Below are 13,819 nucleotides of genomic sequence, written 5' to 3' on the forward strand. Positions count from 1 at the left end.
CTTTGAGAACCACTGCTGTAGGTAAATTAAGTGATCGCTCTAGGTGGCCACAGTCTTGTGAGGTTGGCTACCATCTAACAGGTTGAGAAATGCAGGGCTGGAATTCTGGATTAATTCACTTCATCATTCAACCAACACTTACTGTTATTTCCCAGCCCTTCCGCTAGGTGCCAAGATCAACACATAAAACACGCAGTCCCTGCTTCCAGCAGCTCGCCACAAAGTTTAATCGCTCCAGGTGAATAGAAGTACCCTGGAGCTAAAGAACGAGCCAACTTTACAGATAACTGGGGGGAAAAAAGATCAAGGTTATGACTCAGCCTGTTCCTTTTTTTTCTATAAAACAGGAAATTCAGTAAGTTCATCTTATAAAGAAACTAACTCTGCATCAGTGACAACGTATAAACGTATCTGTGGAAGAGAAACTACGTAGAACTATTTAAAGGAACTCAAATACTAAGATAAGCATAAATGCCTTTGTTGTTATAACTACTGTTATGAATCACTGCTTAACTAAACCTTGATTTGCCCTTTGCCTCCAGAAAACCATTACTTCCTTTCACCAACAAAGTTTCTGGAAATTAAATACTCAAGGCCCTCAGCTGTTCCATGAATTTCTAGAAAGTAACTTAAGACCTCAGAAAGAAAGCTAGTATCGGTAAGGGGAAACAGAAAAGACAAACCAAAAAATTAACAACAACAACAAAAGTCTGTCTTTTCCCCAAAGTCTGTATTAGGCAGGTAGAAATCTCCTTAGCTACCAAATTTCTCATTCATTCAAATAATCTCCTTCATTTTCTTTATCAAAGTCCAGTTAGCATTGACCCAATCACATTGTTGACCAGTCCTGCAATTTGAGCTACTTCTCTGAGCAATTTGTTTATTTGAATGGCTCGAACTATAATTATTCTCTATTATAAACATGATTTTGCTAATAGCATAATGTTTTAGAAATGAAAAGACAACAGTTGTGTCCTCAATAGTATTTATTTACTTAGAAAATGAGAATGCTTCCTACTCCTCCCCTGAATAGTATAGTACATGAGAAATAATAGCAATAAAATGCTCATTCTTCAATATATTTTAATCTACATAAGAATTCCAGATCCACAAGCATCCCAGATTTCTAACTCCACTTCCAGTCTAGAAAAACAGGGTGTGGAAATCATTCATCAACAAATGAGGTAGAGACAGAAGGAGAGAGCAAGTTCTGGAGGGCCTATAAGCCATATTAAGGAGCTCAGACTTGATCTGAAAGGCTAATGGAAGCCAGTGAAGGGTTCTAAGTAAGGACGCCTGAAACATTTATCTTTCCTTACAGAAAATATTATAGTTTCTGTGCTAGGAAGGAACTGGTCCCTTTCATTAGCATTTTTCATGTTACAATGTCCAAGTTGTCAAGACAGAAAACTGTAAATTGTTTAATATCTAAACTGTTTAATGTCTGTCTGCCCATCTATTGAAAGCATGTCCCTTCTCACTGCAATGGCTTATCTGTCATTTAAGGCTAATCAAGTGTGTCTGGGACTGTTCTCTAGAGGTAAATAATGTAAGTCATTGCCTGATTGGGAAAAATAAGGGGTTTCAGAGCCGAGTGTCCCTCACATTATAAAACCTTTGTCTCTGATCTCCTGATACACAAATAGGAAATGAAATTGGTCACTGTCTGGACCCATTCACTAACATTTGAGGATACCAGGAAGGACTCTGATCACAGAGAAATTTACGGCTAACGTTAATCTGCCTCTTCGGGTCAGAAATTCATTCATTAGTTTATTCATTCAACAATTATTTGAGTACCTGCCATGTGCCTGGAGACAGAATGGTCCTAGCAATGGAAACACAGGCAAAAACAGACCTGGCTCCTGCTTTCTTAAACTTGGAGCCCACACTGCACCTTGCCAAAAGGTAAAAAGACACACACACTCACCTTAATATTAAATTTGTGAAGAATAAATCAAGTTCTGAGCTGATTAAAAATTTTATCAATGATACACTTAGCTTTGGATATAGGCAAAAAGCATCTCTCATAAAATAATTAATACCAACTTGTCACCAAAATTAAAAGATTGACACACAAGGTAAAAGGAGTCAAGGGCAAATTTCAAAAAAGGCTAGGTTAATTATTTATCTATTTTTTACTTTTTTTTTTTGCATGTAGATTTTATTTATTTATTTGCTTAGTTCTTTCTGATGCTATCTTCCTAATCAGCCTTCCCTTTCAGATTGTTGCAGAGCCCAGACCCTTCCAGAGTACCAGGCTTGAAAATATGAGAAGCAAGCTCACTACCTTCCTCACCGCACTCCCTCCACAAGGCTGCACATAAAGCAACTTTAGCAACCAGTAGAGGTTTACAGAAGCTGCTCTCTTCCTACAAAGGAAAGGGAGTCACCATCATTTCCATTTTGTGCATTGATTGGAGGACCATAGCCTTACCCAAAGCCACAGGAGAACCTGTGGCAGTCTCAAATTTGAACTCGAGCCCCAAGCTGGCTGGCCAACCTGTGATTTGAGCCAACCTTGATGCATCGTCCGTACATAATCATCCCATCTCCTACCTGGAAGGGTAGCTATGGTTCAACCGAGAGAGGAGGCAATTCAGGTCATCTCCTTTTACAGCCCACTTGCAGATTAATTATTTTAACTTACATATATATGACAAATTTTACTGGCCCACAAAACATGTTGACCAAGACATTATATAGTTATGGAAGAATATTAATGTAGACTATTCACTTTTATTAAAACTTCAGCCTGCCTTCAGACTGATTTCCTTTAAATTCACACTGATATCTGTGAAGTCTTAAAATTGTAGATATGGGGTGATCTGCCTGGTGATCACACACACTCAATGCACAGACCAACTATAAATCATGTTCCAGGAATGGCCTGTCTCAGAGCACGCCCACGTCATTGCAAGGTGAAGCATGCACTACTAACACTGAGGCTGATTCAATGCCAACTACAAGGGACCATATGTATAATCCATGGGGTAAAAATGGCTATGCTGGGTACAGCACTTAATCCCTCACTCTGATATCCTCAAATCCCTGCCAAGGATGAAGAAATTCAACACAGAACTTGGGGGGAGGTCAAAGAGAAGATAACTCATCTCAATAAGCCAAGAATAGGCATTTATATGCCACTGAAATCCCAAATATAATAGACTGACAAGCTCTGAGTGTCCTTGACCCTAAAGAGAGAGAGAGAGAAAGAGAGAAAATGAGACCATATTTCAAACAGCACTAGAGAAGCACATTTCCATGTAGTCAAAATCACAAGGAGAATGGAGGCAGGCAAGAGGATAGACTCTGCTTCTTCCTCCTCTGTAACCTTCCCTCTCCTGTCACAGAAAGAAAAATACTTCAGTACATATTTTGAAGATAACAGAGGCAAAAGCAATCCAAAGTCTTTATTACCCAGCTAATTCTTTGAGTAACCCACTTAGCTTTGTATATAGAAGCGGCCACTATCTGTAAATAAAATTGCAACTTAGGCCTGACATTCAGCTATCTCTTCTGTTATCCCCATCAGTCAAAACATTGAAAAAGTAGAAAACTAACATAAACTGAGTGCTTACTCTGGACCAGGTCCTATGCTAAGAGTTTTACAAATATTCCATCATTTAATACTCAGAACATCCAAGTGAGTTGGACAATACATCGTAGTCTTGCCACACAATAACAAACAATAAATGTTAGCCACTTTGGCTACTGTTGCTGTCATTATAAGAGCCATGACCCACCTGACCAGGCAGTGGCACAGTGAATAGAGCATCAGACTGGGATGCAGAGGACCAGGTTCGAGACAACAAGGTCATCAGCTTGAGCGCGGGCTCATCTGGTTTGAGCAAAGCTCACCAGCTTGGACCCAAGGTCACTGGCTTGAGCAAGGGGTTACTCGGTCTGCTGAAGGCCCGTGGTCAAGGCACATATGAGAAAGCAATCAATGAACCACAAGGGTGTCGCAACAAAAAACTGATGATTGATGCTTCTCATCTCTCTCTGTTCCTGTCTGTCTGTCCCTATCTATCCCTCTCTCTGACTCTCTCTCTGTCTCTGTAAAAAAAGAAAAGAAAAATCCATGACCCTACTGAGAAAGTGGAGGCTTATGGGGGCTATGCAACTGGCCCAAGGTCACAGGGATAGTAAGAAACAGACACCAGATTCAGACTCAGTTCTTTCTGACTCTAAAACCTGGCAAGCCTTTAACAGTGTGGTACACCAAGAAATAGAAAATCACATTAAAGGAAACCAGTGCACTATTAAGCAGCAAGAGAGACTGAAAACAAGTTTCTGTTAAGCGTTTTAAAGCAACGGCATTGTAAGTAGTAAGAAACTATAAGATGTCTTCCTTTTGAAAGCCCGACACCCAGGCAAGAGGGGTTTCTAGAGTTCATACTCCCCTAATCGGCCCTTTCTCAATCATTATCTCTAAGCCACTTCATGATGAGTTGCTTGACCACCAGATCAGAAGATTCATTGCTTCATTCACCAGCTAGGAATGCTTCCCCAACTGCAGCCACAAGCCCAGGATGCATAATGTCTCTGACATGAGGGTAACATTCCTTCTTTGTTATTATGGCTCATCATAATTACTTGGAATAAAATAATAAATTTTAATTCAGCAATGCCTATGGCTGTTGGGCATCTTAACATAAAAGAACAAAAAATATAATTAACCAAATCAAGGCAATATGCCTATTTCTATCCCAGCTCATTAGTATTAATTGATTGGGTTAATTCTCTTTTGTGTTTAACAGTACCCCCTAAAAAACAACTTAAAAAAAAAAAAGAGGAAGAGGGAAATGGAGTGAAGAAGTAGAGATAGTAAGTAAATAAAAATTTTTTCTATTCTGCTAATTGGGGAAAAATAATAATAAACATAGTTGAAGCTTTTATTATGGTCACAGAATAATCTGGAATCAGTTCATAAAGTTCAAGACTCAGTATATGTAACATCATAAATAATAGAAAAACCTTTGTCTCTGGTGCCATTTCCCAATTGCCTCAAAGAAATGAATTTTACTTGTAAGAAAAAATGTTAACTCTATTATACAGATGAAAATGTAAGTATAGCACAGAGAGTTCAAGGCTTCTGAAGGCTACATGTACAAGTGTTGGTTTTTCTAATGTAGGAGCCTGGTGCTCTATACATTAGGACGTTGGCTTCCATGAATGGAAAAATAATATAGAGAATGCAATATTTCCATGAAGTAGTTCTAAATGTAGTTTTTAGGGGATCTAGTTTCACTTTTATTTGGCATTATTCTTTACCAAGTAGGTACATACTTTATTTAGAAAGTATTCTTTGTAATATGTAAAAATGACTGAAAGTATTTCCACTATAATCATTTATATTCTGCTTAAAATCTTTCTAAGACATAGTTTTTTGGCTTAAAATATTTCATGCTTTATCTCAGCCTATTTAGGGTATCAGAAAAAGAAAATTTCACTCATCTGTTTTTCTGATACCATGAATGGGTAGATAGCAACAGACTTGGAGAGACTGACTTGCTGTTGATGATGAGGAAGATAATAATAATGATTTCATCTTGTACTTGAATAGCCTTTTATTATCTGGCAGGTACTTTCACACATATTATAGGCCAAGAGAAGACATCAGAGGGTTAAGGCTGTGCTGTATCAAAAAGATAATTCAGAGTCGGCATCCAGTTTAAAACATCTTCTAGAAACAGAAAAATAACTTACTAATGACTTTTATATTCCTAACAGCTCATAATGACATACATCCATATATAGGTATGTGTATGGGTATATGTATGTGTATTATATAGATATATATTTGTTTATATACACATATTTATATATTATATTTGTGTGTATACATGTGTGTACATGTAATATGTATGTACACATATACCTATAGATATATCAGTAAGAACTAAAGACAATGAAAGTAAATTATTTAGGAAAATTAATATTTAAGAGAGCAAAAGTTTAAAAATTATACTTCTTAAATTTTATCCAAGACCTGAGCCACATACCATTTTATTTGTCCATCTATTCAACCATTAACACATATTCTTCGACTCCTCATTTTGTCAGGCCCTGTCCTAGACACTGGAGAGACAGTAATGAATAAATTGGTGAAGTTCTTTGCCTTTTAGAACTTGTTCCAGCAGAGGAAAGAGAGTGTAAACAAACAAGTACATTTACAGTATGTCATGTGGTGATCAGTACTATGAAGAAAAGTAAAGCCAACTAACAGAACAGGGAATAAGAAGTGGTTGTAATTTAAGAAAAGATGGCCAAGCAAACCTATCTGGTAGGTCGTCATTTTCTCAAAGAGCAAATAAAACAGGAGAGCCAGACACATCTGTAAGGAGACTTCCAGGCATAGGACATCATGTGCAAAGGCCCCAAGGCACGTGTTCCTGGTCTATTCATAGAAGAGCTGGACCAGAGTGAATGAGGAAAACAAGATCAATAGAAATCAGAGGTTTGATATTGGTGAGGACTTCAGATCTTATTTCTAGTGAGATGAGAAGCAATGGGCTGGGGTGGGGTTAAGGGAAGAAGGATGTGAAAAATAAACTATTGGGGGGTTATTTTAGCATATAGCATAAAGTCAAATACCAATGACTTCAACACAGGAAAGCTTGTTTTTCTAATACAAAAGATAACTTAATAGGTGAGCAATCCCAGTTCCCAGAACACTATGGCAACTTCAAAGTCATCAGGACCTGGGTTTCTTCTATTCTTTTTCTTCCCCGTTCTCAATGAGTCACCTCGTGGTCAAAGATGGCAGCTGAAAAGGTAGCTATCACAGTTACATTCCAAAAGGCAAGGAAGAGGAAGAAGGACAAATAGAACATGCCTCCTATTGGGTCAGTTCCACCTCAGGAAATTTCCCAGATGTCCCATACAGCACTTCCCCTTGTATCTCATTAGCCAGCTCTTAGCCACAAAGGAGGCCAAGAATATATAGCATTTGAGCTAGGTAGATTGATGCTCCGGATAAAAATTGGGGCTCTGCTAACATGGAAGACAAAGAATTAGATACATGGGAATCAATTAAGAGGCCATTTGAAATAATTCTGGCTGGAAATTATGTTGATTAGCACTCACTGGTACCAACATAGGTGTTGAGGTCACTGACTAGGAGAATATGAAAGAAGTCTAGGATTCCTCCAAGGTTTTTGCCCTGAGCCACTAGACATGTGCAGTTCCCATAAGTGAGATGAGAAAGTTCCTCAAACTTATACTCTGTGTGTGTATTGATATCGACATGATCAAAATTGTCTCAGACACAAATGATATGCTCTTCTCTATCTCCCCACCATCCAACTAGAATCGTACATCCTGGACGTCCTGACTGCTCTAGATTTCTGGGCTACATGCTGCTTTACTATCGGCAGCACACAGTTTAGAACTGAAAATTTTACTCTTTTATATTTATATGTTCCTTCATTAATTTTTTTCTTTAGGGATACTATACACTAATGACATTAAGTATTAGTCTTCACTTTTTCTTGTATCTCACAGGGATTTTATAGGCCACTTAAGTAGTCACAAGTCATCTTTGAATTAAACTTAATCTGCGTCCTTTCCCTGTTCTCATTCTTTCTGGAAGCTACGGCCCATATTTCTATGATGAAAATCTCAGAGCTTTACTCTAGGCACCCCTGCTCTCTGCCAACAACTCCTGGAACCTATTTGTACAGAAACAGGTGTTCGCTACTTACCCTCGCATTCCTACCAATGGTCCTACTCCTTTCCCTCTCCACAGGATGAGGTTCTGCCCTTCCAAACCTGACTCACTTGTTCTAAATAATATAGAAGCGAAATATCCCCTGAATCAGGAATAGTAAGGAAACTCGCTATTGGAAAGTGACAGGTTGAAGCAAGTATTTGGGTTGCTCAGACCTTGAAATGTCTGAGAGTGAGAAGCCAAGTGTATATATATTCTGCTCATCCCTGCCTTCCTCCTACCCTTTACCCTCCTTCTCATGCCTCTTCTCCGTCTTAAGTCCTTGGCCCTATTAACACCATCCCTTGACTGAACGTTCACCTTGAACTGATAGGACGGTGAGAGACCCAGTCAGGCTAAATCTGAGGACTTTTAGTGGGAAAGCTTCTCCCAAATGGTATCAATATAAGGAAAAAACCCTTGAGTGTCTGCAGGCATTTTATTCTGCAGAAGATTTTACTCCTTTGGGGACAGTCCTGTTGAATATCTCCAACCAGTGTCTTTTCTTTGAGCTGAGGCATTAAGTCTATAATTTTTCTTGTCATTTCTAGTCTATGGACAATCAATGGCTATCAATAAGTCAACACTCCCCATGGCCACTGGTTCCAAACACACACACACACACACACACACACACACACACACACACACACACACAGATAAGCCAAGAGTCTAAGTTGGCACACCATTTTTCCTAAAGGGTACTAATTAAGTGATTTGCCTGAAAACTGTCTCCTTGCTAGTAAATAAAAAACAGCTTCCAGAGTATAGAACGATAAAATGTCTAATCAGAGAAACCTAATTTTATCTGTAAGAGACAAGTATCAAAGTTGTATCAGTTTATCTCTTCAAGACACCATGCTTTTTCTCATGTAGTCTTGCTCTTACTTTAACAAGAACAAATCTTTCTGTGAGTGTTCAATATATGTATAGCAAAAAAGAAGTGTTTTACTTAAGTTTTATATATCTATAACTAATCACATTTCCCAAGCAATTTTTATTCACCAACAAATAGAGTTGCTTTGATGATCATTTGTTATTATCAGTCATTGAAATAGGCAATAATTTTTGTTCTCATTTAACAGATAAGGAAACAATGAGGTAAAATAACTGATTTAGGCACTTGGTGATGTGGCGAAAGAATTGAAATTTGAATTCTTAGTCTCATCCAACTTCCCAGACCCTAGAGCTATGTGGCCGGTTTTGCAGTAAGAACGCTCATTTATGCGACTTTCCACGGGACCAGGAAGTCAAAACCACAACAGGGTCAGAGCGGGAAACATTACTTCCTTGGCAGGGAGTTTCAAAGGCAGCAGCATTAACTGGTTTCAGAGCATTTGGCTATATTGTGGGGGCTGCCCTGGACAAGCATGACTACAAAGCGCTGGAATAAAAAAGCCTATTCTTTGAGAACCCTGGTCACTTCTTTGTATTTAAAAAATTAAAATAATCAAGTTCTGTGCTTATAAGAGTCCACAGAAAGGGCTTGCATTTTGAACCCTATGACCACTTCCTCTTTTCACGGTAAAATCTTAATTTGGTCCAAGAATAAATTGTCAACAAGTGCTGGGACGATATCCAAAATATTCCCCTCCCGCCTTTTCCCTAAAAGTGATAGAATTATTTCTACTGATGTATGACCAATCCCCAAACTCCACAAACCTCTAACATGCAGGAAGTTGAGGAGGCTTGTATTGGTGTCTAGCAGTAGCCACTGGCCGTTCTCCACCGTGACGTTGTCGCCATCTTGTGGCATTCTTTCAGGAAACCAGCTGTAAGCCCTGGACCACCTCCGGCAGAAATGAAAAGAAAAGTTGCCCTGGAAAACAGAGTATTGTTTGATTTGGTTTTAAAGCAGGATTCATTAAAATAGGAACTCCTTAAACTAAAATAAATGTCAATACAATTTTAAATGTCTCAATAAAATCAGCCATCTTCGCTTCTTTATACAGCTAACTGAAAAAGGACGGGCGGAAGTTCTATGTGAAGTGCCTCAGTGCCCAGCCTCCAGTTCTCCAACAACAGGCCTGTCATGTTTCCTTACCTTTTATTTCCAGCACGAGCCCCTTTCTACCTAGCAGATGAAGTTGATTCCGTTTTTTATCTTTACAGAGATGTATTGAGTCTTGGACAAAAAGTCATAAATAGCCTGAAATAGAGAGAATTAAAATGTTCTGCATGATGGGTGGCATTTTGCTTTATGTAATTGGTATCATTTTTCACTGGCTGTACTGCCAAGTGTCTCTCTTTTTTTTTTTTATAGGAATATTCTAAGTGCTCAGATCCAGCCTCCCACAAATAAAGCCCATGCTGAGGTACCATGCCAACTGACTTCAGGTGAGAGCCCAGAACCTCTGAGTGCAGGGCAGGGAGCAAGATAGAAGGGAGCTCAGAGGAGGAGACAGCACTTCCGCCTCCAGCCTTCAGGCTTCCTCTCAGAACACTGGGCTTTCCTATTCATGGTCATGCTGAAGTCATGTGTTTTTCAACAGAAGGGCATTAACATCACAGAGAGCAGTATCTGACTCATGCAAGAGGCCGAGACTATGTCTAAATATCTTGTGCAGTTAAGGCACCATCACGATGATAAATATAATGAAATCGGAAAAGAGAAGGCGATTCCCTTGAGGAGACACATACACCATATATATCCCTCTCTCCACACAGTTCTCTTTCCACCCAGAACCAAACTAACGTGAAGCCCAGGTTCCTATAAAATAGCTGCCTAGAAGGTCCTCTCATGACGTGTCAGAAGCAGATGGGAGAAGATCATTAAGAAGGGAAGGCATGTTTTTAACAACAATAACTACACCTACACAGCAAATAGTGCCCTGGAGGATTTCTGAGAGAGAGAAATGGAAATGTGTGTTGCCAGAAGAGCCAGTAGATTTTCCAGAAGGGGTTACTAATGTCCGGCTCAATAGTTACAAGTTGTATACTCAGCCCAATCACCAGTAACACTTTGGGATAACGAAAAGCAGGATCTTTTTATTTTCCACACTTACAAAGAAGAAAAAAAGTCAGTGACTCATCCCAATTTAAGAGACAGAAAATCATAAGCCATAGTGACAAGCAGCCGGCAGCACAGAAAGAAGCAGGTGTGGTACGTGCACATCGCTATGAGCTCTATGAACCACGTCCCCACCAGCTCATCCAGGGACTCAAAAAGTAAGAGAATTTTAGATCTCTACCAATTTTGCAGACCCTAGGTACAGGGAGGAAAAAAAATTACAAAAAGTGCTCCTGAAAAGACTGTATATTCTACATTTTTATAATCTTTTCTTTACCCCCTCAGAGTGCATAAAGAGGACAGAGGCAAATAGGAGGAGACTGAGTGGAATAAAGTGGTGAGAAGGTGCAAAAGACTGAACCAGATCAAGATGGTAAAGTCAAGTGCAGAGAAGGGTGAACCAGGTTGTCTGTAATGTCAGACCTGAGTTCACCATAAAAGGACATTTGAAAAGCCTGGATTTCTATATAGTCAGAGATAAAGAATGCTAGAGGAACCCTATCCCTTCATTTTAAAAATGATGTTGGCTGGCCCCTTACCTAGAGCTCTCTAATGAGCTCAGTGCTGCCATGTTGGGATCAAAAGCTCAGGAGGTGGGGCCAAGGAATCTCTCATTTTAATGACCTACTTAGGTGACATTTCTTCAAAGTTTGACAACCAAACCAGGGCAAGGGCTACAGGGGAGGAGGATAGATCCAAAAACTGAACCAGAAAGTTTCTTTCAAAACAAACTTTGAAGCTCAGGGTCTCAAGGAAGACTAGCAAGTGGGGTGAGATATTATGCAGATACGCTGTAAGAAGTTTGAATTCAGCAGCATAACTCTTTACTCATAATATTAACCTGGCAATCAGATCCAAAGTTCAACTGCAGGACCACAAAGAACGCCAGAGCTCATGACGGAAATCACAGTGTAAGTATCTCTCTTACCACAGAAAGATCTAGAACACCTAGATATTAATTAGGTATTAGGGGGTCAAAGGAAGAGCATTCTATGATGTCTCCCATTAATTACTTTGAGAACATTTTATGACTTACAATTAGCTCTGATACCTATCTCCAGCTCTAAGTAAATTTTAAAGACTCTCTCTTATTCTGAAGCATGTGTGTATATCATATGCTGATTCCTTGTGCTATACCATCTTGGTCTGGCCTGTCAAACTTCAAACATTGCTGTACTCAGCCCCAAACCAGGGGATAGAAAGGTCTAATATTGTTATGTCCTCTTCACAGTTGATAAAACAAAGGCTCAAAGAGTTTAATTGATGTGTCAAAGGCTACAGGGGTAGAAACCGACTGAACTCATGTGGAGCAAGCTTTTCATTCATGGTTGCCTCTTCTGGAATACTCTTCAATAAGATACCTGCATGGCTTCCTCCCTTACTTGATTCAAGTCTCTGGGCAAATAACACCTTCTTCCCTGTGTCCTTATTAAAACAATACCTCCAATCATTCCTTCTCCCCTAATACAGCTTCATTCAGATATTATATCGTTTAATTCCTTATGTATTTATTATATATTAAGCTTATTCAAATGAAATCGAGGGACTGTGTTTGTTTTAGTCATTACTATGTTCCTAACCCCCTAAAAAGTGTCTGGAACATTATAAGTGCACAATAAAAATCAATGACAGGCCTGACCTGTGGTGGCACAGTGGATGAGGCATTGCCCTGGAATGCCGAGGTCACCAGTTCAAAGCCCTGGGTTTTCCTGGTCATGGCACATATGGGAGTTGATATTTCCTGTTCCTCCCCACTCCCTTTTCTCTCTCTTTTTCTCCCTTCTCTAAAAATCAATAAAATCTTCAAAAAAGATCAATGACATAATTTCTTTAATGAATCATCTACCCGCTAATCCCATGCATGCATTTATTGACTTTACAGACACTGCACACGCGTAAGCACCTTCCTGATACAATAGGTAGACAAGTAGGCAGTAAGGCCTTTAATCCTTAAAAACGCTATATCCTCTAGGTTTCTTGATGTACTGGGTTTGGCCCACATCTTTTCACATTCCTTTCTGTGTTTTCCAGTGCTATTTAAATGTAAACCAAATGATGATGAGTATATCTATCTAAATTAAAATCCAAGACTCAGATTCAGTTTCCCTCTGAAAATTTCCACCAATTATTTTTCAGTTTACCTTTCTCTATTCAGCGTGGTAAATTCCAAAATAATATAAATGCTAAGCATTAAGTTTCAGAGACCTAAGCTTTCTTGAGCCCAAACTTCTCCTTAAAAATAATAAAGATATCTTGATATGTACACATTTTTATTGATCATTCATGCTTTAGTACATGATTGACTAAACACCAAAAGCCCTAGAAAATTCACGCATCTCCACCTATCTAGCAGCTAGCTGGGGAAATAGAAGAGCAATGCATCTCCATGATTACAAGTTGTCAGTGAATCCACGATGCATGCACTTGCCCTAAGTATTTTAGCTCTGCTACATCTTTGGAGTTGACACACTGATAGTTCACTACCTACAAAGGGCAACGCCCCATGAAACTGTGGGCATGGCTCATTTTCCAACATCTTTATCCTCCAGTCCCTATCACTTTGATAAAATCAAGCAAACAGAAATGCTGACCCCATTGTTTAAAAACACCTTGTTAATATATTTGCAAGCCTCTCAGTTGATACCAGCATAATGTTTTTGGTGAAAGACAGACACATTCTGTGTCACCAACCCAGCTTATAGGCTGATGTAGGTCTCACTGCCACTGAACATGCTTGAAGCTCTTTCCACTCTAGTTTGCAAGGTGCTCAGCCTTTAGCTTTAGTTTCCTTCTTTGAGATAAATGAATCACTCAATATCATTTGGCAGATGAAGAAAATCATTTCCCCATGGGCCTATGGAGGTGGATGTGGAAATAGAGATTTCAGAATTATCTAGTACATGCCCTCGTCTTTCCTGCACTAAATGAAGCCTCAAATAAACCAAAAAAGAAAAAAGAAAAAAAAAGAAAAGAAAACACAAGCAAAATCTTTCCTGCTTCAGCTGGAAAGCTTATGCGATTTGTTTTCTTCTTACAGCATGTCAGCACTTCTCTGAACTTTAGGGAATGTGCAGTGTCTGCAAATCTCACATGTC

General features: G+C 39.1%; 1 protein-coding gene across 6 annotated transcripts in view; it reads right to left on the bottom strand.

Moving 5' to 3' along the window:
• PKHD1 (PKHD1 ciliary IPT domain containing fibrocystin/polyductin) overlaps positions 1 to 13,819 on the bottom strand; it is a 495,803-nt gene that overhangs the window by 341,510 nt on the left and 140,474 nt on the right. For all 6 annotated transcript variants that reach the window (XR_010728191.1, XM_066252548.1, XM_066252523.1 and 3 more), the window contains one exon: positions 9,377 to 9,533. Coding sequence is in view for 5 of the 6 variants with exons in the window: in XM_066252548.1 (XP_066108645.1) it covers positions 9,377 to 9,533 (157 nt within the window). In the remaining variant the exon portion in view is untranslated. The remainder of the gene's footprint in view (positions 1 to 9,376; positions 9,534 to 13,819) is intronic.

Source organism: Saccopteryx bilineata, chromosome 1 (genome assembly GCF_036850765.1).
Source record: "Saccopteryx bilineata isolate mSacBil1 chromosome 1, mSacBil1_pri_phased_curated, whole genome shotgun sequence".
NCBI classification, from domain to species: Eukaryota; Metazoa; Chordata; class Mammalia; order Chiroptera; family Emballonuridae; genus Saccopteryx; species Saccopteryx bilineata.